General features: G+C 42.3%; 1 protein-coding gene across 1 annotated transcript; it reads right to left on the bottom strand.

Annotated features, from left to right (window-relative positions):
* Nucleotides 1-95: 95 nt before the first annotated feature.
* wfs1b (Wolfram syndrome 1b (wolframin)) lies at nucleotides 96-22,233 on the bottom strand. The gene is made up of 10 exons (XM_061930407.2): nucleotides 22,068-22,233; nucleotides 17,093-17,428; nucleotides 9,701-9,777; nucleotides 9,485-9,629; nucleotides 9,248-9,421; nucleotides 8,573-8,653; nucleotides 6,361-6,521; nucleotides 6,041-6,277; nucleotides 5,831-5,949; nucleotides 96-2,200 (listed from the first exon to the last, which is right to left on the bottom strand). The coding sequence occupies exons 2-10, from the start codon at nucleotides 17,424-17,426 to the stop codon at nucleotides 682-684; spliced, it is 2,847 nt and encodes a 948-aa protein (XP_061786391.2). The 5' UTR covers nucleotides 17,427-17,428; nucleotides 22,068-22,233; the 3' UTR covers nucleotides 96-681.
* Between the last annotated feature and the right edge of the window lie 5,655 nt (nucleotides 22,234-27,888).

Below are 27,888 nucleotides of genomic sequence, written 5' to 3'. Positions count from 1 at the left end.
AGAAGGTGTGTCCAAACTTTTGGCTTGTACTGTCTATAAATTAAACATGCATAAATACTGTATTTTTCGGACTAGAAGTCGCAGTTTTTTTTCATAGTTTGGCCGGGGGTGCGACTTATACTCAGGAGCAACTTATGTGTGAAATTATTAACACATTACCGTATTTTTCGGAGTATAAGGCGCACCAGCCGAAAATGCATAATAAAGAAGGAAAAAAACATATATAAGTCGCACTGGAGTATAAGTCGCATTTTTGGGGGAAATTTATTTGATAAAAGCCAACACCAAGAATAGACATTTGAAAGGCAATTTAAAATAAATAAAGAATAGTGAACAACAGGCTGAATAAGTGTACGTTATATGAGGCATAAATAACCAACTGGTATGTTAACGTAACATATTATGGTAAGAGTCATTCAAATAACTATAACATATAGAACATGCTATACGTTTACCAAACAATCTAATCGCTAAATCCCATGAAATCTTATACGTCTAGTCTCTTACATGAATGAGATCAATAATATTATTTGATATTTTACGGTAATGTGTTAATCATTTCACACATAAGTCGCTCCTGAGTATAAGTCGCACCCCCGGCCAAACTATGAAAAAAACTGCGACTTATAGTCCGAAAAATAGGGTATTTTGGCCGCGGATGAGGTTATTTTTGTGCGGTTTCTAGCCCTCCTCCGTCACGAGGTCGCCGTCGGCGTCCGACTGCTGTCGTAGTCGTGCGCTCAGGAAAGGCTTGAAGAAGAAGTCGAACCCAAACTGCAGCGAGCTCCGAGCGGCGCGCCGCCAGTCGTGTTCGATCTTGTACTGGCGGCGGTGGGGCAGGTGGGCGTCGCCGCACGACAGGCAGCGGATGGCTTTGAGTTCGAAGACTGGCCACTTGGAGCCCAGACGCCCTTCCAGGACGGTGCTGAACTCGGCCACGCTGCCCGTGTTCAAGTGCAGGAGCAGCGACTTGAACTCGTTGCTGGCGCGCAGGACGATGTCCTTGGTGGCGTCCTCGTCCTCCACCAGCGTGCCGTCCCTGCTCTTCCTCTCCAGCGGCATGCCCATGGTGACCTCGAACTTGTAGCGGTCGAAGCGCTTCACGTGGCAGTCGTGCTTGGCCAGCGGCTTGAGTCGGCACAGGGGGTCGTGCGGGGGGAACGGCCGAGGCTCCGCTGAGGTTCGATTCCCGCAGGCGGGATACGGCTGGCCGTACAGACAGCGCATCCAGTCGCCTACGAGCACGGGCAGCAGGTTGATGGCCGCCTGCGCCCCGTTCTCGATGTCGGTCACGCGCACGTACTTGAAGCGTCCCGTCCAGGTGACGCGGTGACCCTCCAGGTGCGAGCAGGTGATCTGGGTTTGCGCCATGTTGGATTCTTTCCACGCCGTGGGGCCGCACAGGGCGCTGTACTGCGGCCAGGTGAGGGTGGAGTTGTACACCTTCATGCCCTCGGACCTGTACACGTACATCCAGCAGAAGAGGACCACGGCGCTGAGCCACACCAGGATGAGTTTCACCACGCTGCTCCTGGACAGCGAGCGGACGACCACAACGGGGTTCAAGCTGAAGCGCGTCCAAAGCCTCAAAACCACGGGCACCGAGCAGACGGTCAGTGTCACGGCCATCTTGGTGATCTCCAAGGCCAGGAACCAGTGCAGGAGTTGTAAGACCAGCACCGCGGCCAGGCCTAAGGAGAGAACCGGAAGGGCGAACAGGAAGAGGAAGTAGCCCGCGCAGGTGCGTATGAGGCCGATGGCGGTGGCGTGATTGAGGAACACCAAGCAGAGCTCGCACCAGGTGAAGCAGACCAGGTAAGGCACAAGGCACAGGTAAGTCCCCTTGAAGCCTCTCAGCTGGGCCATGCGGAACAGAAGGTAGACCAGGTGGGCGTAGAGGACGCACGGCACGCCCACGTTCAACGCCAACGCCTCGCCCAGAGGCACCGACACCAGCGTCCTGCCCAAGACCCTAAGGGGCCACAGGGCGTCCGGCAGCAGGTGAGCCAGGGAGCACGCCCCCGACAGAACCTCGCTGAGCAGAGCTCGGCGGGCGAACAGCTTGGCGGAGGCGTGGAGACTGAGGAAGGCGGTGACCGTGAAGAAGAACGCCACCGCCGCCATTTCCGAACACGGGATCCACGACTTGTCCGCCACGGGGAAGGAGAACACCACGAAGACCACGGACAGCAAGAAGTACCTGAGGAGAAATATGTGCAAGCGTAAATAGAATTCATGCATTATTTTACTCAGGAAATACTTCACTTCTTCATAGCATCAACATGACACAGCTGCACATAATATACACTCAAACATGAATATTTTTAAAGACATATCATTAATTATTATGAAAATTATAAAAAATGTTTTAAGATATTTTAATAATAATTATAAAAATAAAGATACATATTTAAAGATACATAAATAAGCAGAAAAAATATCAAACCTTTTTAAACTATATTAATAATTATAAATATGATTACACATTTTTTAAGCTATAATGATAATTTTAAAAACAATAAAAAAAATGTTAAGATGCACTAATGATAATTATAAAAATATCATCCACAAATAACACCTTTTTAAGCTATGATAATAATTATAAAAATAATTACACATTTTTAAACCATAATGATGATTTAAAAAAACAATTAAAAAAAGGTTAATATATACTAATGAAAATTATAAAAATATCATCCACAAACACAAATCACCTTTTTAAGAACAATCAACCCTTTTTTAAGCTATATTAATAGCTATAAAAATTATTACACATTTTTAAGCTATAACCATAATTATTAAAAAAAAAAAAATTTTTTAAGATATACTAATGAAAATTATAAAAATAATACACGCTTAAAGGTATAATAATCATCATTTTAAAAACAGTTATGCTTTTTTATATTTTTTTTATTGACCACATTTAATACCGTTTTTAGAGGGGTTTCATTTTTTCCTGAATTCTGTAGGTTCACTAAGTAAATTATAAAAATCAAATTGAAAACGAAAATAAAATTGTTTTTTAAATATCAAATTTCTATTATTTTAAACACACCAATTATGTGAGGGTTCAGATTTTGCATTTCAATGAGTACCCGATGAATGGTTAGATTCATATAACTTAAATTTTTTTCTAAATTAAATATTCAATAAAAGACGTGCGGATTATCACCATGATTCATTTTGGGAGGATACCTTCTCATTGTAGGTCATGCAATTTAATACAATGTATAAAAAATGTTTTTTATTAGTACAACAAGGAGTAAACATAAAATGTCTTAAGGGTGTAATGTATATATATACACATATATATATATATATATATATATATATATATATATATATATATAAACTACAGTTAATGAAATGATGAGTTGGTTTACTATTGTATGTTTACATGGATAAAATCCTGTAATTATATATTAAATATTGTTATGTCATTATATATTGTATTATTATATCTGATTGATGGGGCAGGACTTTAAGCTTTTGCCTCTTCCTGCTTCTTTTCAAACATTCCTTTTTTTTAATTTTATTTTAATATTACTTATGTTTCTTCAGAGGATATTAAATTGGAGAAGCTATTTTGTTGAATTGTGTAGACAGAGAGTATTTTTTTTTGGTTTATTGTAGGGGTGTAACGGTACACAAAAATTTCGGTTCGGTACGTACCTCGGTTTAGAGGTCACAGTTCGGTTCATTTTCGGTACAGTAAGAAAACAACAAAACATACATTTTTGGGTTATTTATTTACCAAATTTGCAAAATCTTCCACCAAAAATATTTTTCTTAGTGGTATATTTGATGTGAAGTAATGGGAACCTTGGATAGGTCAATAATTCATAATAACATTGATTTTGATTCAATATTATGTTTTGAGCAATGACAGTTTGAAAGAAAAAAACCCAGCTTTGTTTTATTAGTCAACATTGCAACTTTTTCTAAATTATATTTAACCTTTAAGCTTTTTTATTTCACTTTTGTTATGTTTTTGTTTATTTTAATTGTATTTTTACAATGTGCCGTGGGCCTTTAAAACATTAGCTGTGGGCCGCAAATGGCCTCCGGGGCCCACTTTTGACACCCCTGCTATAGATAATAAAAAATTTAATGTGATAAATCTATGGATAAAAAGCAGAGCCTGGCGACGCATGCACGTTTATCATAACTCTCTCTCTCTCTCTCTGTCTCTGCCCCTCCCTCACCAATGCTGCTGTTTGTTTTGTTTTTAACCCCTTCTTAACCCTGAACGTACATTGAAAAAACACGCAACCCTAACTCAAAATGCCGGACATTTGAGGCATTTAAGAAACTCCGCCCGGCAATGTTCCCTCTAATTGTTCATGTGTGTGAGCAAACACAAAAACTCCCTGAGCATTCAGTGGAGCACATGTGAGCAACATCACACGTGGCAATACCAGCAGCACACCTGTCTCAAACCAATCTTTTATAATAACACTCAAATGAGAGGAGTCATTTTCATGAGATTATTTAATAATATTAGTGATTTGGCCCACTTGTAATGAAAATAAAAGAAATCTTGTTTTTCATAAGCTATGGATTAGTATTGTACAATATGTCTGGGTGGGGGTCCTGCTTTGGAAATCATTTGTACCCCTATCAGAGATCACATTTAGTTCCCCTTAAACATCCTCATGTTGCACAATGAAATGTAAGCATAGGATGAAGTGTCCGTTCCTGTAACTTTCTCTAGTAACAGCATTTCATGGTTAATATAAATAAATTAACATTAATAATAAATGACAGTAGAATAAGCACACGTATGACTGAGGAGTCATAGTGTAACTTTGTGTGGTGTTTGAGTTGTCCGACTTTTTGTGTGGCCATAAACGCACCAGTGGCTTAGTGGTGTGCGTGTTGGTGACAGATGACAAGTTGCTTTTGGCCTGGTTTGTACGGCAGAAAATTACTAGTTTTTCGAGATAGAAGTTTTTTACTCATGTTTTTGGTGTGGTTATGGCCGAATATAAACAATTTTGCTCAATAAAGTGATTGATATAATTCCTGTCCTCGAAGACGTTACAATAATTGAATGGCGTTGACGAACACCGTTAAAGCCGATTGTTGTCACTGTAACTCAGAGTTGCATTGCAAAATTACACAGAATAAATGTGTTTATTTTGTTTAGAATTCAGATGGGTTTGATTTGGTGCGCGGCATATATTTGCTGTGCGCAGAGGACGCTTGAGCAGTGCGCAATTGCGCAGGCGCGCACCTTAGAGGGAACGTTGCCGCCCCGACAGCTCCGCAAAAGAGGACATGTCTGGTGAAAAGAGGACGTATGGTCAGTCTATCGTAGCCTGGTCGTTGCTAGCATGCCGTGTGTTGTGCCTCGGTGTGCATTGTTTACACAACGTGCGTTACGCTACTTAATATGTCCGTGTGGAAACTCGTTCGGTACACCTCCGAACCGAAACGAAACTCCCGTACCGAAACGGTTCAATACAAATACACGTACCGTTACACCCCTAGTTTATTGTGATCGAAATCAATAAACATATAGACAAAAAGTACTAAGTATTAATCTACAAGCCAGTAACACAAAAGTACCGGTACAACAAAATCATAAAACATTGGAATTAACCTAATTGAGAAAATAAAAAAAACTTTTTGGCATTTACTAGTAAATCCCTATTTGTAATAATCACAATATTAGATGTAGCTCAATGGTGCCTCAGCTGGTTGCAACCAGGTAGTGCACTCAATTATGCCTCAATTGCTGCACAATGTGATGAATCAACAATCAATTCCACACAATTATGTAATGTTGAATATTGGGGTTTTTATGTCCACAATGAGATTTACTTACAGATAAGGCTCCAAGTGAGTCCAACCAAAGTTGGTCTCAGCCTGCTCCACATCCAGACCAGGTTCAAAGTGAGCCAGCAGGTCAGTCAGAGCCCGAAAGTTCTCCCAAGCTTTGGAATTCTGTGGGAAAAGACACCGTTAGATCTCTCTTCTTGTCCGGGAGTCCTTCTTCGGAGCAGGCCCATTGTGAGCCGAGTAGAAGACGGCTGACCTGGAATACCCGCAGCGTGCAGATGACCATGGAGAAGAAGGAGAGGTAGAAAACCAGCAGAGGGATGAGGAAGATGAAGAACTCTATGGTGAGGTTGGAGATGATGAAGAAGAAGATGAGTGCGTTGACGTGATGCGTGGGGATGAGGGCGCTCAGCCACTGCATGCCCGCGCGCGACGCCCAGTCGATGAGGTGCTCCTTGATCTCCAGGAGGGCGTGAAGGGGGAACTTCAGCAGCTGGTTCCAACATGGAGGAGTAAGGAAGTCATCATGAAGTTTTTACTTCTTTGGAACAAAAAAACACCTCGTAACGTTTCTACCTTTTGATGCAAGGGCAGCTCGTCTGGATTCTTGACAACATCATCGTCCTCATCGTCTTCATCGCTGGTTGATACAGCCGCCATGGCGGGAGGCGGCGCTATTCCCTGAGCGTACTTCTTTGTCATCTCCACAAATTCATCCATCCCAACATGGGAGACGGCTGCAAAGACAGGAACATCCGAGCATGTTTCCGAACTTGGCGGCCATCTTTCACTATGAAGCACGTCACTCCAACAACAGTGGATCTTGAATTACGAAGCCCCTCGTTCTACCAACTTTTCAATTTACGAACCACCAACTGAAAGAAAATATGTACGAAGCTTGTATGTGTTGTGTATGTACGTTTCATCCAACTGTGTGCCTCGCAGCGCAGCCATTTTGTGCCCGGCAGCACATCCATTGTGAGCAAGCTGATTGTTCTTCGGCAGAGGTGGGGAGAGTAGCCAGAAATTGTACTCAAGTAAGAGTACTGTTACTCAAGTAAAAGTAAGGAGTAGTCACCCAAATATTTACTTGAGTAAAAGTAAAAAGTATGTTGTGAAAAAACTACTCAAGTACTGAGTAACTGATGAGTAACCTGTTTGCTTAATGATGACGGCAACAAATAATGCACAAAAACATAAAAATAGCAATGAACAAATTCAGAGCCGGGAATATCTCTTAAGCAACTAAAACAATAATATATATTAAATAATAATACAATAACATAAAAAAAAATTAAGGCAAATTGAGCCACAATAACTTAACAGCACCATAGGCTCAGTAAGCAGAGATTACAAAGGAAAATAACAAGTTAGCCTTTACACAAACCATAAACTGATAGGTGTGGGCTGCACCTGGGAACACACTGTGCACTTCTGATTGGTGTTTCTATGCATGTGTGTGTGTGTGTGTCTTTGTCTGTCTCTCTATGAGGCTGCAGTGCGTTAATAAATGTCCCCACACGATGTACATTTGACAGTGATTCAAGGCAGGGAAGCTAACATCAGCCTACGGTGACAGCCAAAATATCTACTAACGTTACTTACCGCGATGTGCTTCCTCAAATTTGACGTTGAGTTCATGTAAGCTTAAGCTTGTTGCCGCTAAAACTTTATGTGCAGTTAATCACGTGACCGCCTGGCTCTGTTTGATTGGTGAAACGGAGTCAAACGTCACCAGTGACTGCATTTGATTGGTGAAACGCAGGCATGTGATAGATCCTACTTTGAAGGTCTGTCTGACAAACCAAAACAAACAAAGCGTGCATTAACAGATGGATAAAAATCAGTAGCGAGTAGCGAGCTGAATGTAGATAAATGGAGCGGAGTAAAAGTAGCGCTTCTTCTCTATAAATATACTCAAGTAAAAGTAAAAGTATGTTGCATTAAAACTACTCTTAGAAGTACAATTGATCCCAAAAGTTACTCAAGTAGATGTAACGGAGTAAATGTAGCGCGTTACTACCCACCTCTGTTCTTCGGTGCTCATTCAGTCCTGTCGTTAGCTACTGTGCTAATTGCTACGTTGTGTGCTTTTTCAATGTTTTCTTGTCTTTTTACAGCATTTTCTCGTTTTGCTAGCTCAATATGAAAGCAATTGACAAGCGACGTGTGGTCTGAAACATTCAGGAAGTATCTACTGCTTTGTTGACACTGCAACTCCGTTACGCTGCACGCCAAAAAGATTAACAAATAAGGTCAAGTGGATTTCATTTTTTATTCCTAATCATTGGAGACACGGAGTTTTATAAATTCAAACTGTGAGTGCACCACAGGGCTAGTGACAGTGTGTGCGTGTCAGAAGAGCGGCTGAAACGGAGGACGGTTCAGCCATTTGTTGTTGTTTTGGATTAATTATTAAATAGAAACATGATCTGTCACCTCTTTGTTATGTTTGTTTGATATACAGTACTGTGTAGCGCTTTTTATTGCGTTCAAAGTGTACAAACCTTTCCTAAAATATGGACTTTTTTCGAGAATGGAACCCATTACTCATGTTTACATTGCTTCTTATGAAGAAATGTGCTTCAATATATGAACTTTTCTATTTATGAACCCTGTTTAAGTACCAATTTAGTTTTTACATCAAGGTTCCACTGTAGCAGCTGCCTAACAGCGTCAGTCAAAACTAGGCATTATTATGTTTTTAACAGAACATCTGATACAATGGGTACCGACTGAAGTGTCCACAGGGCCTGAAAAGTAGTAGAGTATTTTGGATGCTACTTACACTCGCTGGTCACCATCGTCTCCAGAACTCTCCTTTGTTTCTTAGCAGAGCTGTTCAGGGGGCCTGGGGCGACTGGTTTGTCTAGAATGAGAGGAAAATAGCAGAACATTCCTCAAAAAAGGTCCAAATGTACCTAAAAAGTTAAATATGCAGGGTTTTTCCTGCGTTCAAAATTGCTTGGCGGCCGCCTCCAGCTAATTTTGGGCCGCCCCAAGCCAGAGCGATTGATATCACTCAACACGGCGTAAAAACCCAGCTGTGTTGATTGAGCGATTGATGTCCCTCTGCGGCAGCTACGTATTTTAACTGCAGTTGCAGCGTTGCGCCACAATAGAGGCGCTATATCAACAGCAGTGCACCGGAAAGACCTGAAGCAACTACCGAAGAAAATACAGATCGAATCCTGTTTTTTCCCGCTACTTGGTGCATAAAGTTGACCAAGCGGATTTCTGCCATACGGAGCATGATACGCAGGGATCCCTGGACTCCTATAGAACACTCCAGACTGTGCTGTGTATATATATATATATATATATATATATATATATATATATATATATATATATATATATACACACAATAAAAGAAATATATATTTATAGCTAGAATTTACTGGTGGTGGTGTTCCACCACCAAAATAGCAGAAAGCCCTCTGAGCTCCTCCTATCATCATACCTTGATCTGTGCGGACGCGTTCTACGTTCTCGAGCATCTCCGCAACAGCCACCGACTTCTTCCTTTCCGGGTTCAACTTCCAGTACATGAGCAGGGCCGCTTTCCGAACTCCCCTCTCAAAGCGTGTTTCCATGCACAGCTTCCTCACCTCGTTGTAGTTTTCTAGAGTGATGCCTAGAAAGCGGGACAGCGTCAGCAGCACATTGAGGAAGTGAGAAGAGGACATCTTTGGTGTACCTTTCCTGGAGCCTAAGCACTGTTGCAGCAGCTTCACGGCGTCCTTGCGGCCCTGTTTGGCAGCCTGGACCAGCCAGGTGACGGCGGTGCAGTTGTTCAGCTCCTCGTCTCTATCTTGTGCCAGAGCCAGGAAGACACGGCCCATCTGGACGCACCCAAAGACACGTTAGCGGTTGCTCTGGAGCACAGCAAGTCCGCCATATGCTTGATACTGACCTTGGTCTGCGATTTAGCATCACCTGACTTTGCTCTCTCCGCCACATCCTCAAGACTGACCTCCTCCTCTGGATCCTCTGACAGGACACAGAAAATGATTGCGTTGAAAGCTACATTAAACATACCGTAAATTCCGAACTAAAAGCCGCTACTTTTTTCCTGCGCTTTGAACCCTGCGGCATATAAAACAGTGCAACCTATTTTGGGATTGTTCTTTGCTAACAGCCGTAATGCAAATCATTTTCATAAACACAAGCAAAAACGCTGAAAAGAGGCATTATTATTTGTGCTATAGCACCATCTTTTGGACAAGTTCACTCACTCCAGGTGCTGCAGTCTACAGTATTTCTTCTGTTTAGTGCTTTGAACCGGAATTACAAGTGCCGTTCCGTCTTATAATCATCCATAGCGTTATTACTTGTATGATTCCTTCATTTATCATTTCAAGCAATGTTTGTAAGTTTTACAATGTAACTAAAACAATTCATACGTACTAAACCGTCCCATGTGTGATGTCTGTAGGAGTGTTTTCATGCATATTTGTACATGCTATTGTAATGTTATCAGGCTAGCGTCGTTAGCATTAGCTAATATGCTAGCACTTTTACGAGTGCCTGTTTTAGTATTATTATCTTACAATGGCATTCTTTTTCTATTGTTTCAGTTTCACAAATTCTTTAGTGAGATCAACAAAACGTCACCGTGGACTTATTGAGTCTGTTTAGCTGATTGGAGAGCTAGCTCCCCCAGCTGGTGGGTCCATGATGATGACTTCTGTTTTGTTCTATGAGCCGTTTTACTGCCATCTTACAGACACCGTTTGGAAACAATGAAGGTATGTAAATTATCATTTAAATATTTTTTCTGTGTAAATAATATCATAGGTAACTTATCAGTGCGGCTATTATTTGGAAACATTATTTTTCTTCTAAAATGCAATGTGTGCGGCTTCTATACCGTTGCGCTCTGTAGTCCGGAAAATACATATGATATTGAACCTCGGGTAAAAATACGTACCAAAATGACCGCTATCATGTGTTTTTGTCTGATTATAATTCTGATCAAAAATATATTTATTAAATTATCTTGAAAATATGAAGTATCAGCATTGGTATGAACAATGTAAACTACATGGTATCGAATCGATACCCAAATTTGTAGTATCGCCCCAAACTAATTTGAAGTAGCCAAGGGAATACGTACTTATTACATTTGAACAGAAGTGGAGATAGAACCATGTTACAACAGAAAGTAACCACATATAGTCAGTAAATTAATACTTTTGAGAAAATAATATAAACAGAAATGACGCACTATGTTACCACATTTGTCAGCAGCCAAATTAGGAGCCTTTGTAACGCATATTGATATGTTTTATTATCATTTATATTCCAAACAATATGTTGTGATATATATCGTTATCGCAGGAGGCTTCAATAGGTATCGCGATATAGACTCGACCAGTGTTTTTCAACCACTGTGCGATACAGTCTGGTGTGCCTTGCATTCACTTGTGTGTGTGAAAAGCCGTAGATATTATGTGACTGGGCCGGCACACAAAGGCAGTGCATTTAAGGTTTATTGGCGCTCTGTACTTCCCACTACGTCCGTGTACACACCGGCGTTTTAAAAAGTCATGAATTTTACTTTTTGAAACCGATACCGATCATTTTGAAACCGATACCGAGCATTTCCGATATTACATTTTAAAGCATTTATCTAGAGATGTCCGATATTATCTCTAGTATTTATTTTAACACTCTGTAATTGTATCGAAAAGTATCTTTTTATTAGTTTTTATAAGTCCCTTCTTTTGCAGTATATTTTACTTACTGTATTTTCCGGACGATAGGGCGGACCGGATTATAAGGCGCACTGCCGATGAATGGTCTATTTTCAATCTTTTTCATATATAAGGCGCACCGGATTATAGGGCGCATTAAAGGGGTCATAATATAATTTTTTTTTTCTAAATGGAAAACACTTCCTTGTGGTCTACATAACATGTAATGGTTGCATAGATCAGTGTTTTTCAACCTTTTTTGAGCCAAGGCACTTTTTTTTCATAAAAAAATACGGAGGCACGCCACCAGCAGAAAAGGTTAAAAAATGAAACTCCACTAGGTTGTCGTGCCTTATTTTGAGTTTGTTGTTGTTTCCTGTGTGTAGTGCTTTAGTTCCTGTCTTGCGCTGTTATTTTGGTGACACTTCCTGTTTTGTTGGTGTTCTCCTGTCGCAGCTTCACGCCTTCCTTTGAGTGCTATTGCTTTGTTTTTGCAATCAAGACTATTGAAGTTGTGCGTACGCTATCCTTCTTTGTGGGGACATTGTTGATTGCCATGTCATGTACGGATGTACTTTTGTGGACGCCGTCTTTGCTCCACACACTGTAAGTTTTTGCTGTCGTCCAGCATTCTGTTTTTGTTGACTTTGTAGCCAGTTGAGTTTTAATTTTGTTTTACATCGCCATCCCTATGCTTCAGTGCCTTTTCCTAGCGGGACTTGCCTTTTGTTAATTTTTGGTTTAAGCGTTCCGTACCTTTTTACCTGAACGCTGTCTCCCGCTGTGCTCTGCATATTGGGATCACGACAAACCATCCTCGACGCATTCCGACTTCTACAAAGCAACTACCTGCTGCCACCTACTGATATGGAGTATTACAAGATTACCCTGCCAAGCTCTACACAGCAATGGCATTAGACAACGGCACATTATTATGATTATTGATTTGCAAAAAAGATTATTGAGACAAATTAGGTGAAGTTGCATAATTTCCCACAGCACACCAGACAATATGGTTGAAAATCACTGGCATAGATGATGTTTTACACATCATCTTCAAGTCGCTTTCTGACAGTCGCTTCCGGATGCGCCGTTTTGTGGGCGGTCTTATATACGTGACTCACCTTCGACGGCGTCTTCTCCCCGTCATCTTTGTTGTAGCGGTGTAGCGTGCAAGGACGGGACGGGAGTGGAAGAAGTGTCAAAAGATGGCGCTAACTGTTTTAATGACATTCAGACTTTACTTCAATCAATAACGGAGCAGCATCTCCTCATCCAGAAACAACAAGGAAATTAGTCCCGTGAAAAAACGTCCGACCGGAACTCTCTAACAACTAAAGTTCCTTGGGTGAATAATGTAAACTCACTACACCGGTATGTTTTAGTGCTTTCATGGTGAGTTCACTGACAGATGTAAGTAAGAACTTTACACTATTTTATATTAGAAATGGCATCAGCGGAGGATGAATGTCCCATAGCAAAAAGATAGAGAAAAAGAAGAAGCTTATCGACTACGGGGTCGGCATAGACTACAAAGGCGGATGCACACAATTTTTCAGGATTCATGCAGATCCCAAATACAGATCAGCAGGTACCAGAAAGTAAGAAAAGTTGCTTTTGCATAATATTGCGAAACAAAACGTCAGATAATATGTCTTACTTTATACACACACACCATAATAATACTCCTATGTTTAATGCGCCGACAATCCATCAAGTGGTGCGGCTTCATAGCTTACCAAAGTCGTACTAAAACATTTTGATAGATTTTTGAACGCCTTGTGTAATGTTCTATATTTTCAATCCATCCATCCATCCATCTTCTTCCGCTTATCCGAGGTCGGGTCGCGGGGGCAGCAGCCTAAGCAGGGAAGCCCAGACTTCCCTCTCCCCAGCCACTTCGTCCAGCTCCTCCCGGGGGATCCCGAGGCGTTCCCAGGCCAGCCGGGAGACATAGTCTTCCCAACGTGTCCTGGGTCTTCCTCGTGGCCTCCTACCGGTCGGACATGCCCTAAACACCTCCTTAGGGAGGCGCTCGGGTGGCATCCTGACCAGATGCCCGAACCACCTCATCTGGCTCCTCTCGATGTGGAGGAGCAGCGGCTTTACTTTAAGCTCCCCCCGGATGACAGAGCTTCTCACCCTATCTTTAAGGGAGAGCCCCGCCACCCGGCGGAGGAAACTCATTTCGGCCGCTTGTACCCGTGATCTTGTCCTTTCGGTCATAACCCAAAGCTCATGACCATAGGTGAGGATGGGAACGTAGATCGACCGGTAAATTGAGAGCTTTGCCTTCCGGCTCAGCTCCTTCTTCACCACAACGGATCGATACAGCGTTCGCATTACTGAAGACGCCGCACCGATCCGCCTGTCGATCTCACGATCCACTCTTCCCTCACTCGTGAACAAGACTCCGAGGTACTTGAACTCCTCCACTTGGGGCAAGATCTCCTCCCCAACCCGGAGATGGCACTCCACCCTTTTCCGGGTGAGAACCATGGACTCGGACTTGGAGGTGCTGATTCTCATACCAGTCGCTTCACACTCAGCTGCGAACCGATCCAGTGAGAGCTGAAGATCCTGGCCAGATGAAGCCATCAGGACCAAATCATCTGCAAAAAGCAGAGACCTAATCCTGCAGCCACCAAACCGGATCCCCTCAACGCCTTGACTGCGCCTAGAAATTCTGTCCATAAAAGTTATGAACAGAATCGGTGACAAAGGGCAGCCTTGGCGGAGTCCAACCCTCACCGGAAACGTGTCCGACTTACTGCCGGCAATGCGAACCAAGCTCTGACACTGATCATACAGGGAGCGGACCGCCACAATCAGACAGTCCGAAACCCCATACTCTCTGAGCACTCCCCACAGGACTTCCCGAGGGACACGGTCGAATGCCTTCTCCAAGTCCACAAAGCACATGTAGAGTGGTTGGGCAAACTCCCATGCACCCTCAAGGACCCTGCCGAGAGTATAGAGCTGGTCCACAGTTCCACGACCAGGACGAAAACCACACTGTTCCTCCTGAATCCGAGGTTCGACTATCCGGCGTAGCCTCCTCTCCAGTACACCTGAATAGACCTTACCGGGAAGGCTGAGGAGTGTGATCCCACGATAGTTAGAACACACCCTCCGGTTCCCCTTTTTAAAGAGAGGAACCACCACCCCGGTCTGCCAATCCAGAGGTACTGCCCCCGATGTCCACGTGATGCTGCAGAGTCTTGTCAACCAAGACAGCCCTACAGCATCCAGAGCCTTAAGGAACTCCGGGCGGATCTCATCCACCCCCGGGGCCTTGCCACCGAGGAGCTTTTTAACTACCTCAGCAACCTCAGCCCCAGAAATAGGAGAGCCCACCACAGATTCCCCAGGCACTGCTTCCTCATAGGAAGACGTGTTGGTGGGATTGAGGAGGTCTTCGAAGTATTCCCTCCACCGATCCACAACTTCCGCAGTCGAGGTCAGCAGAACACCATCCGCACCATACACGGTGTTGGTAGTGCACTGCTTCCCCTTCCTGAGGCGGCGGATGGTGGTCCAGAATCGCTTCGAAGCCGTCCGGAAGTCGTTTTCCATGGCTTCCCCGAACTCCTCCCATGTCCGAGTTTTTGCCTCCGCGACCGCTGAAGCCGCACACCGCTTGGCCTGTCGGTACCTGTCAGCTGCCTCAGGAGTCCCATGAGCCAAAAGAACCCGATAGGACTCCTTCTTCAGCTTGACGGCATCCCTCACCGCCGGTGTCCACCAACGGGTTCTAGGATTACCGCCACGACAGGCACCAACTACCTTGCGGCCACAGCTCCAATCAGCCGTCTCGACAATAGAGGTGCGGAACATGGTCCACTCGGACTCAATGTCCAGCACCTCCCTCGTGACATGTTCAAAGTTCTTCCGGAGGTGGGAATTGAAACTCTCTCTGACAGGAGACTCTGCCAGATGTTCCCAGCAAACCCTCACAATGCGTTTGGGCCTGCCAGGCCTGTCCGGCATCCTCCCCCACCATCGCAGCCAACTCACCACCAGGTGGTGATCGGTAGAAAGCTCCGCCCCTCTCTTCACCCGAGTGTCCAATGGACAATCCGTGACGGGCACAAAAGTCCAATAACAAAACACCACTTGGGTTCAGATCCGGGCGGCCATTCTTCCCAATCACGCTTCTCCAGGTTTCACTGTCGTTGCCAATATGAGCGTTGAAGTCCCCCAGTAGAACGAGGGAATCACCCGGGGGAGCACTCTCAAGTACTCCCTCGAGTGAATCCAAAAAGGGTGGGTACTCTGAGCTGCTGTTTGGCGCGTAAGCGCAAACAACAGTCAGGACCCGTCCCCCCACCCGAAGGCGGAGGGAAGCTACCCTCTCGTCCACCGGGTTGAACTCCAACATGCAGGCTCTGAGCCGGGGGGCAACAAGAATTGCCACCCCAGCCCGTCGCCTCTCACTGCTGGCAACGCCAGAGTGGAAGAGAGTCCAGCCCCTCTCGAGAGAACTGGTTCCAGAGCCCTTTCTGTGCGTCGAGGTGAGTCCGACTATATCCAACCGGAACTTCTCTACCTCGCGCACTAGCTCAGGCTCCTTCCCCCCCAGCGAGGTGACGTTCCACGTCCCAAGAGCTAGCTTCTGTAGCCGAGGATCGGACCGCCAAGTGCCCTGCCTTCGGCTACCGCCTAGCTCACATTGCACCCGACCTCTATGACCCCTGCTATGGGTGGTGAGCCCATTGGAGGGGGGACCCACGTTGCCTCTTCGGGCTGTGCCCGGCCGGGCCCCATGGGGACAGGCCCGGCCACCAGGCGCTCGCCATCGTGCCCCAACTCCGGGCCTGGCTCCGGAGGGGGGCCCCGGTGACCCGCGTCCGGGCGAGGGAAATCTGAGTCTCGGTTCTTGCATTTCCATAGAAGTCTTCGAGCTGCTCTTTGTCTGATCCCTCACCTAGGACCTGTTTGTCTTGGGAGACCCTACCAGGGGGCATGGAAGCCCCCGGACAACATAGCTCCTAGGATCATTGGGACACGCAAACTCCTCTACCACGTTAAGGTGGCAGCTCAGAGAGGAGATATTTTCAATGGAACATATAAAATGTTGGTGTTTACTTGAGTCATATTGCCTTCATAGTGCAGTCTACACGTACCCTTTTGTTTGACTGCCATCTACTGGTCACACTTATCATTACACCGTGTACCAAATAAAGTTGCTTCGAGGTCCGTAAGCAAAACCAGAATTATTCCGCACATTAGGCGCATTGGGTCATAAGGTGCACTGTCGAGTTTTGAGTAAGTGGGCCTTATAGTCCGGAAAATACGGTATTTTTGTAGTCAGCCTGACCTAAGCCTCGTTAATAATCTTTGTGATGGTTTCATGTCATTTGACAAGGTTTACACTGTTAAACTGTAAGTATGTATATATTCATTATTATTGAATACAATTACAACCAAGAGTAAGATTACTAATTCAATGTTAATATTTGAGTGGGACCAGGGCCCCTATGTAGTGGAAAAGTTGGGCCTTGGGGTCAAAACTTTTAAGAACCCCTGGCTTACAGCAGATCAGATTTATGTACATATAATCTTTATAGGAACCATGACTAAGCAGAATTACAATTTCCAATTGTCACCTGTTTCAGGAGAGGTCGGCGCTCCAGCATTGACGGAAGAGGCCGCGTTGAGCTGAGCTCTCCCCAGCTGAGAGGGGCTTCTGACAGGCGAGCGCAGCGGAGAAGAAGTCGGCGTGGAAAGCGAGGAGGAGCGGGAATTCAGACGCGGTGCAGCCTGATAGGTCGCCGAGAAGCATGATGACGACGACGAGGATGGTGTTGGCATGGAGAGGTTTGGGGTCGTCTTATTTGTGGATGGTGGATTGGCGTGCGGCCTTGGAGGCAGGGAGTCTGTTCTCACTGTGGTGGGAGGAGAGCGGCCGGGATTTGGGATGTGTGTTGGGGATGCTTCCATGTCTGTAACAACCACAACATAGTGAGAAAACTCATGAGAAGGTATTGGGAATTCTATTTGTAAAAAAGATAGTGAATTAACATTTTTTTCCTAATCCTTTCACACTAAAAGAAAACAAATTTTTGGGTGTAATAATAGATGATAAAATGAATTGGAAATCTCATGTAAAAAATATACGACATAAAGTAGCAAGACAAACATCAATAATAAATAAAGCAAAACATGTTCTCGATCAAAAATCACTTCATATTCTCTACTGCTCACTTGTGTTACATATCTGAGTTACTGTGTAGAAATATGGGGAAACAATTACAAATGTGCGCTTCATTCACTAACTGTGTTACAAAAATGATCAATTAGAATTAGGGACTGCCGATATTATTGGCCGATAAATGCTTTAAAATGTAATATCGGAAATTGTCGGTATCGGTTTCAAAAAGTAAAATTCATGACTTTTTAAAACGCGGACGTAGGTAGTACAGAGCGCCAATAAACCTTAAAAGGCACTGCCTTTGCGTGCCGGCCCAGTCACATAATATGTACGGCTTTTCACACACACAAGAGAATGCAATCGTCACGTCTGCTTTTCATCCATTCTAACATCGTTCAGACCCAGTCACAAGATATGTGCGGCTTCTGTACGCACACACACGAGCGAATGCAACGCATACTTCATCAATAGCGATACAGGTTACACTGAGGGTGCCAGTATAAAAAACTTTAACACTGTTAGAAATATAAGCCACACTGTGAATCCACACCAAACAAGAATGACAAACACATTTCGGGAGAACATCCGCACCGTAACACAACATAAACACAACAGAACAAATACCCAGAATCCCTTGGAGCACTAACTCTTCCGGGACGCTACCATATATACCCCCACTACCCTCCTAGAAAATGGATGGACGTATGGATCTTCAACCTTTTTTTTCCTTTTTTTTATTGAGACAAATATTATTTATGTATTTAAAATGTGTATGCTTACTATGGTATATCATTTATTTATTCGCTCACTGTACTGTTACAGAGAGCAAGGAAATTGGATAGAATTGCTATGGTATGAAAACGGGTAGTATTAATTCATTTTCATTCATTCATTTATTTATTTATTTCAGGCAATAACATAAAAAAGTACAAAGTTGACAACACATAATATATTAATATAGTGCAAAAGGTAATGTATAGTATGTAATTCATGATTGTCCAGTTTCGCCTGAAAGGGAGTGGGAAGAAGATAACTTATTTAATCCCACCCCCACTTCTCCATTCAGTGATTATTCACATGAGTTTCACTCTTACTTTGTTCAAGGATTATAATACAGATGTTGTATCATAGTGGCATTACCACAGGTAACAATAATTATTACACTGTAACAATAATTTGTATCAACAATGTAGGAATAATGAATATGCCAACAATGGTAATAGACAACATAGCAATAATGGTAATAGACAACATAGCAACAATGGTAATAGACAACATAGCAATAATGGTAATAGACAACATAGCAACAATGGTAATAGACAAAATAACAATAATGGTAATAGATAACATAGCAATAATGGTAATAGACAACATAGCAATAATGGTAAGGAAACATTGAGCACATGTTAACACTTTGAGGCAGAGTATAGCAGCAGGTCAATTTAAAGACCCTCATCTCTATATTTGAACCAGACCCCATGTTTGTATAATAGTTTAAATCGATTAATACTTTGGCATTGCTTGTGATGTAAATCCAGTTTGTTCCATAGTTTTACTCCGCATACAGACACACAAAAACCTTTACGAGTGGTTTGAGCTCATGGCAATAAGAACTATCCAAAGCCTCTCAAGTTACGAGCCTGCACTCGTCTTATAAAAAAACGTTGTAGATTAGGCGGCAATAATTTGTTAAATACTTTATATAAGATTATTAATGTATTATATTTAACAAGGTCATCAAATTTGAGCAACTTTGATTGCATAAACAGATTATGAGTATGTTCTAAATCAGTGGTTCTCAAATGGGGGTACGCGTACCCCTGGGGGTACTTGAAGGTATGCCAAGGGGTACGTGAGATTTTTTTTTAAATATTCTAAAAAATAGCAACAATTCAAAAATCCTTTATAAATATATTTATTGGAAGGAGTGCCTGGGGAATCTGCGGTGGGCTCTCCTATTTCTGGGGCTGAGGTTGCTGAGGTAGTTAAAAAGCTCCTCGGTGGCAAGGCCCCGGGGGTGGATGAGATCCGCCCGGAGTTCCTTAAGGCTCTGGATGCTGTGGGGCTGTCTTGGATGACAAGACTCTGCAGCATCGCGTGGACATCGGTGGCGGTACCTCTGGATTGGCAGACCGGGGTGGTGGTTCCTCTCTTTAAGAAGGGGAACCGGAGGGTGTGTTCTAACTATCGTGGGATCACACTCCTCAGCCTTCCCGGTAAGGTCTATTCGGGTGTACTGGAGAGGAGGCTACGCCGGATAGTCGAACCTCGGATTCAGGAGGAACAGTGTGGTTTTCGTCCTGGTCGTGGAACTGTGGACCAGCTCTATACTCTTGGCAGGGTCCTTGAGGGTGCATGGGAGTTTGCCCAACCAGTCTACATGTGCTTTGTGGACTTGGAGAAGGCATTCGACCGTGTCCCTCGGGAAGTCCTGTGGGGAGTGCTCAGGGAGTATGGGGTATCGGACTGTCTGATTGTGGCAGTCCGCTCCCTGTATGCTCAGTGCCAGAGCTTGGTCCGCATTGCCGGCAGTAAGTCGGACACGTTTCCAGTGAGGGTTGGACTCCGCCAAGGCTGCCCTTTGTCACCCATTCTGTTCATAACTTTTATGGACAGAATTTCTAGGCGCAGTCAAGGCGTTGAGGGGATCTGGTTTGGTGGCTGCAGGATTAGGTCTCTGCTTTTTGCAGATGATGTGGTCCTGATGGCTTCATCTGGCCAGGATCTTCAGCTCTCGCTGGATCGGTTCGCAGCCGAGTGTGAAGCGACTGGGATGAGAATCAGCACCTCCAAGTCCGAGTCCATGGTTCTCGCCCGGAAAAGGGTGGAGTGCCATCTCCGGGTTGGGGAGGAGATCTTGCCCCAAGTGGAGGAGTTCAAGTACCTCGGAGTCTTGTTCACGAGTGAGGGAAGAGTGGATCGTGAGATCGACAGGCGGATCGGTGTGGCGTCTTCAGTAATGCGTACGCTGTATCGATCCGTTGTGGTGAAGAAGGAGCTGAGCCGGAAGGCAAAGCTCTCAATTTACCGGTCGATCTACGTTCCCATCCTTACCTATGGTCATGAGCTTTGGGTTATGACCGAAAGGACAAGATCACGGGTACAAGCGGCCGAAATGAGTTTCCTCCGCCTGGTGGCGGGGCTCTCCCTTAGAGATAGGGTGAGAAGCTCTGCCATCCGGGGGGAGCTCAAAGTAAAGCCACTGCTCCTCCACATGGAGAGGAGCCAGATGAGGTGGTTCGGGCATCTGGTCAGGATGCCACCCGAACGCCTCCCTCGGGAGGTGTTTAGGGCACGTCCAACCGGTAGGAGGCCACGGGGAAGACCCAGGACATGTTGGGAAGACTATGTCTCCCGGCTGGCCTGGGAACGCCTCGGGGTCCCACAGGAAGAGCTGGACAAAGTGGCTGGGGAGAGGGAAGTCTGGGCTTCCCTGCTTAGGCTGCTGCCCCCGCGACCCGACCTCGGATAAGCGGAAGATGGATGGATGGATGGAAGATAAATAAATTAAAAATATTTTCTTGAATAAAAAAGAAAGTAAAACAATATAAAAACAGTTACGTAGAAACTAGTAATTAATGAAAATGAGTAAAATTAACTGTTAAAGGTTAGTACTATTAGTGTGTGCTTACGGACTGTATCCCTTGCAGACTGAATTGATATATATTGATATATAATGTAGGAACCAGAATATAAATAACAGAAAGAAACAACCCTTTTGTGTGAATGAGTGTGGGAGGGAGGTTTTTTGGGTTGGTGCACTAATTGTAAGTGTATATTGTGTTTTTTATGTTGATTTAAAAAAATAAAAAATAAAAAAATTATACCAATGATTAAAAAACCGATACCGATAATTTCCGATAATACATTTTAACGCATTTATCTCTAATTTTTATATCTTTTTTTCCCAAATAGTTCAAAAAAGACTACTACAAATGAGCAATATTTTGCACTGTTATACAATTTAATAAATCAGAAACTGATGACATAGTGCTGTATTTTACTTCTTTATCTCTTTTTGTCAACCAAAAATGCTTTGCTCTGATTAGGGGGTACTTGAATTAAAACAATGTTCACAGGGGGTACATCACTGAAAAAAGGTTGAGAACCACACTGGTCTATAGTATGTTCCATTTAAAATGTAAACAGTGCTACAGACTGGTATAGACTGGAATGCTAAATCGAGAAGGTGACATCCTTCAAACCTGCTGTCCATTTGGGAATCCCCCCCTCCACGTCGGTCAGATTGACGACGCTCCACAAACGGCCCTCGTTTAAGCCAACAAGTGGGGTAGACTTCAAAAAGTTTCTTATCATTAGGAGTATCTGACATAATGTGAAAATACAAATGTACCACGTGACGTATGCGAGACTGAGTTGTGTTGTGCTAATGCTAGTGTAGCAGCTACTCTGCGGAATATTCAGCTCACCTTTCGTAAGAGAGACGAACACGCCTGGACTATTCTGTTTCTTTCCAAAAGAGAAAAAAAACGCTTTGAGAAGTGTCCTTCTTGCTCCACAATGTCCTAAATCATCTTGCCCGGCGGTCCTCTCAGAAGAGCCCACACAGTCCTAACAAGAGACACTCGAGTCTAACAGCTGGTTACCGCCCCCTTTTAAAACTCCGTCTTGTGATTGGACAGAAATGATAAACGACTCTTCCGTTAGGTGTTTCGATTGGCTACACAATCCGGAAGTTTACAGTTGGCCTTTCAGACAAGAGCAATCGATTTTAAAGTAGAACCAAATGTCCGGAGTTTTCGAACAAGTTATTTTTTTTAAAATTAATTTTACATTTGAATGTATGACGAAATCTTTAAGTACATCTGGTTCAATACTTTGCCGAACTTCGGTTGTGCCTTTGGGAAATTATTTTTTCACGGGTTTATTAATATTTTGCCAGGAGATGGCAGCCTTGTTTTTTGGGGGGTTTTTTTTATTTTTTTTTATTGACATCCAGCATCAGACATTCCTTTCCATTACATCAGTGGTCCCCAACCACCGGGCCGTGGCCCGGTACCGGTCCGTGGATCGATTGGTACCGGGCCGCACAAGAAATTAAAAAAAATATATATATATATTTTTTATTTATTTTATTAAATCAACATAAAAAACACAAGATACACTTACAATTCGTGCACCAACCCAAAAAAACTCCCTCACCCATTTACACTCAATTCACACTCATTCACACAAAAGGGTTGTTTCTTTCTGTTATTGATATTTCTGGTTCCTACATTATATATCAATATAGATCAATACAGTCAGCAGGGATACAGTCCGTAAGCACACATAATTGTATATTTTTATGACAAAAAAAAATAAAATAAAAAATATCATAGGTAACCAAAGGTTGGGGACCACTGCATTACATCATATTCACATACATCATATGTCTATTGTCTGCCCTAAATGTCAAAATATATTTTTTTGTTTATATCCCAACCATACCACCCCTCCCCCCCAAAAAAGAAAGAAACAGCAGAAAAACTAAATAGTATTTGCAAATACATCAATTAAATAAAGAAAAAAGAAATAATAAGAAAAAAAGAAATAATAATACATTATTCATAATAATAATCAGAAATAAAATAAAAGAATATAAACATATATAAATATATACACATATAGCAGTGGTTCTTAACCTTGTTGGAGGTACTGAACCCCGCCAGTTTCATATGCACATTCACCGAACCCTTCTTTAGTGAAAAATCAAATGTTTTTTTTCTTAATTTAATCTTAATTTATAAATATTAATCATGAAATGATTTATATTATATTATTTATTTATTTATTTATTTATTTATTTTAATTTTTTTAATTTTTGTCCTGTCCAGCTTCTCAGACAAATCATATAGTTGATGTAGATGCCAATGTCGACTGTTCAGATTTACTTTACAAAAGAGAAGTGTAGGATACTTCTCTTCTTGCCTTATTTGTATTTGACTTTATTAAATGTATTTATATTATCATTTGGTGCAGCCGGGACGGAGCAGGAGGGGATAGAAAGAGAAAAAAAAGAAGACAGAGGGGGAAATTGTGGGGACAAGAGGGGGATTAGACAGAGAGACAAAAACAACAACAGCAAACACAACAACAACAACAACAACAACTACAATAGAGCAACATCAGCAAATACGGCATGTACAAATATGATGGTAAAAGTAATAGCAAACAAGCAGTTAGCAAAAAGAAAAAAGAAAAAATACAGAAATGACAATGAGCATTATTACACTACAGATGTAATAATATATTAAAGAAATACTAATAAAGATACATGTTACAAACAGAAAGTTACAGGAAAGTACACATGATCCCGTGTTTACATCTCATTGTGCAACATGTGAATGTTTTAGTGGGAACTAAATGCGATATCGGAAAGGGGTAAAAATTACTTCCAAAGCAGGACCTCCACCCAGACATACAATACTAGTACAAAGCTCATGAAAAACTATATTTTTTGTTATTGTCATTGTAAGTGGGCCAAAACACTTTTTTTAAGCAGTACAATCACTAATTGGAGAAATTAAAGTCAGGCTTATGGGGCGTGACATAATTGACCCATTTTTCCCAGTATGAAGTAAATTTCTCCAATTTATAATTAATAAAGGCAGTTATCTTCTCCATTTTATATATGTCCATTGTGATTTCCATCCATTTGCTTCAAAGTTGGACTCTCCTGGGATATCCATTTCCTAGTAAAGGTCTATTTTATAGGCCACCAGTAGGATATTCATTAAGTGTTTATCTTTCTTCAGCCAGTCCTGAGGGACATGTCCGAAAAACAGAGTCTTACTTTCAAGGGGTATTTCACGTTGAAAAATATCCCGTAGAGCTTGGTTTATCTCTTTCCAATAGTCCTTTATGGTGGAGCAGTCCCAGAAAACATGGTAGTGGTTTGCATTTGAATTACCACAATTTTCTCCAACAGGCAGGGGAGTTATCATAGTGAGACTTCTGAGAAGGTGTAATTTTTGAGGAAATTAGTTTTGGGAAATTAGTTTTACCAATATTTTGCCAGGAGATGACAGCATTGTTGTTCATCAATTCTTACAACCCCAAACAAGCTGATCATGCAAAATAATATCCATATAACAAATGCAGGACTAAGATTTCGTTCCGATTTTAGTATTTTAAACCGTTTCTTAATATATTTTCAATCCCAATATAATATGCTTTTTTGTTTTCTTTCTGAAACAAAACAAAACAAAAAAAACCAATTGTATTTATTACAAATTGGACCCAAGTTTCTATAGTGTAATCCAGTGTTTTTCAACCACTGTGCCGTGAGATACAGCCTAGTGTGCAGTGGGAGATTATGCAGTTTCACCTATTTGGGTTAAAAATATTTTTTGCAAACCAGTAATTATAATCTGCAAATAATGTGCCGTTGTTGAGTGTCGGTGCTGTCTAAAGCTCGGCAGAGTAACCATGTTATACCATACCATATCAGTAGGTGGAAGTCGGTAGCTAATTGCTTTGTAGATGTCGGGAACACATTGTGTGAGGCGACGATGGTTTGTCGGGATCACAAAGAGCAGACGACAGCGGGAGGCAGTGTGCAGGTAAAAATGTATCTAATGCTTAAACCAAAAATAAACAAAAGGTGAGTGCCCCTAAGAAAAGGCATTAAAGCTTAGGGATGGCTATGTAGAACGAAACTAAAAGTGAACTGGCTTCAAAGTAAACAAAAACAGAATGCTGGACGACAGCAAAAACTTACAGCGTGTAGAGCAGAGACGGCGTCCACAAAGTGCATCCATACATGACATGACAACAATGTCCGCACAGAAAAAGATAGCAACAACTTAAATATTCTTGATTGCTAAAAGTAAGCAGGTGCGGGAAATAGCGCTCAAAGGAAGACATGAAACTGCAACAGGAAAAGCCACCAAAATAGGAGCGCAAGACAAGAACTAAAACACTACACACGGGAAAACACCAAAAAACTCAAAATAAGTCACGGCGTGATGTGACAGGTGGTGACAGTACACCTACTTTGAGACATGAGCTATAGGGATACATGGTTGGTTATGGTTTAAATTCATATCCAACAATTGTGACAACGACTTTTTACTGTTTACTGAGTTTAATTTTTTAATGATTTCCACTGGTGGTGTGCCTCCGGATTTTTTCAATGAAAAAAAGGAGCCTTGGCTCATAAAGGTTGAAAAACACTGGTGTAATCAATCAAGGAAAACACATGATTTTTTAAAATTGTTTGAGTTTGAGTTTATATGGAACATGCATGCATACAACATGATACATCACACATGCATGCATACAACATGATACATCACAATTTCCAGTTTCTCTATTCAACATGTTCGAAAAGGAGTAGGAAGAACCAAAGCTTATTTAATTCTACCCCTTTTCCTTTACATAGCAGTTGCTAAAACTTTTGTTCACTTCCTGTTCTCAATTTATACACAATATACCAGTGACGTACGGTGAGGTTGATGGCTGGTGAGGCACTGACTTCATCACAGTCAGATTTACAAACAAATGAACCCTAAAGAGTATCTTATTCACCATTTGATTGGCAGCAGTTAACGGGTTATGTTTAAAAGCTCATACCAGCATTCTTCCCTGCTTGGCACTCAGCATCAAGGGTTGGAATTGGGGGTTATTAAATCACCAAAAATTAATCCCGGGCGCGGCGCCGCTGCTGCCCACTGCTCCTCTCACCTCCCAAGGGGTGATCAAGGCGATGGGTCAAATGCAGAGGACAAATTTCATTACACCTAGTGTGTGTGTGACAATCATTGGTACTTTAACTTAACTTTAACTTTACACATACAAACTGTAGCACACAAAAAAGCACATTTAATTAAAAAAAAACGTTATTATGGTCTTACCTTTACTTATAAAATAAGTCCATGAGCCGCTGTTGGGTTGGATTAATGCACCCCCTGACGAGAGTGTTAAATCAACTAAAGCCCTCACTTAAACTTTCCACGTGCAAGATTGAATCTATTTAAAAAAGTGTAACCGAGGGTTTATAAATGTCGCCTATACTGTATGAAACTACAAAATAACAAACACGTAGGCTCCAGTTTACACGAGGACCACTTTATTTACCTTCTTTCAAAAACTTCCGCTCAACTCCAACGTGTCATCACTTCCGCTCTTAGCGCCTTCAAAATAAGAGCTCAGGGCATATACTGTATAACAGCGCATAACAGGAACTTAACATCACAAAGAGGAAAGCCCATAAAAATAGGTTACAAAACTTATTTAATAAGAAGCCAAAAAGTGCAAAAACAATAATGTTCGTGTTGGAGGAGTTGTGAATTAGGTACACCTGCAGTCTGCAGGTGTACCTAATGTTGTGGCCCTGCAGTCATTCACAACTCCTCCAACACGAACATTATTGTTTTTGCACTTTTTGGCTTCTTATGAAATAACTTTTTTAAATAGATTCAATCTTGCACGTGGAAAGTTTAAGTGTGGGCTTTAGTTGATATAACACTCCCGTCAGGGGTTGCCGTGCATTCTACGGCGGGGGTGCAGGAGGCGAGCCTCAGTCTTTTGCAGCCGTTTTATAATCGCTCAGCACAAGAAATACTTTACACACATACAGTTGTTGACAAAATACACTGTACATTATATACCTCAGCTAACTAAACTATGGGAATGTATAATATAATTCATATAGCAATACGGTCTCACTGCACAGCAGGCCAGCAGTTAGCCGAGTCCGCAATCCATGGTGAGGCACAACGCAGTGACGTGCCTCAACTGGCTGCTGTTCACCGCACCGTCTCTTCTCAGTATTTGAACGGCAAATGTGAAAATTCAGCGATTTTAAATAAAAATAATCTAAAACGGGTGAAGTTAAATGGAAAATAACTTTATAGTATAATCACTGGATACATATAACAATTTAATTAAAAAAAAAATATATTTTTACTTTTTTTTTCTTTCCATGATGGCAGGTGAGGCCCCGCCTCACCTGCCTCTAGTGACTGCACGTCACTGATATATACTCAATAAGTAATAACAATACAAAATAAACAAATAAATAAATAATAATTGGTGAAGTAAGTTATATTTCATATGGTGAGATGAGTAAGATTATCTTGAAAATGAATGGATGGATTAAATGAATTCAGAATGTTTATCATGGTTTTTCTTCTTTGTACTTTGTAAACACTTTAAGTTCGAAGAGTTTCTTGAAGTGGATCATATTAAATATGTTATTGTGAATATGTTAAATACAAGACGTATATACTACAGTAATTAAGTAAT

Source organism: Nerophis lumbriciformis, linkage group LG36, assembly GCF_033978685.3.
Source record: "Nerophis lumbriciformis linkage group LG36, RoL_Nlum_v2.1, whole genome shotgun sequence".
In the NCBI taxonomy this organism is placed as follows: domain Eukaryota; kingdom Metazoa; phylum Chordata; class Actinopteri; order Syngnathiformes; family Syngnathidae; genus Nerophis; species Nerophis lumbriciformis.
This window is presented reverse-complemented; position numbering and strand designations above follow the sequence as displayed.

Excerpts from the sequence above, each read along its gene's own strand:
- wfs1b (XM_061930407.2), bottom strand. The coding sequence starts at position 17,426 with ATGGAAGCATCCCCAACACACATCCCAAATCCCGGCCGCTCTCCTCCC. Across the intron at positions 8,654-9,247 it reads ACGCGTCCGCACAGATCAAG|ACAAACCAGTCGCCCCAGGC; the intron begins GTATGATGATAG and ends CTCTCATTCTAG. Across the intron at positions 6,522-8,572 it reads GACGATGGTGACCAGCGAGT|CCGTCTCCCATGTTGGGATG; the intron begins GTAAGTAGCATC and ends CTGTCTTTGCAG.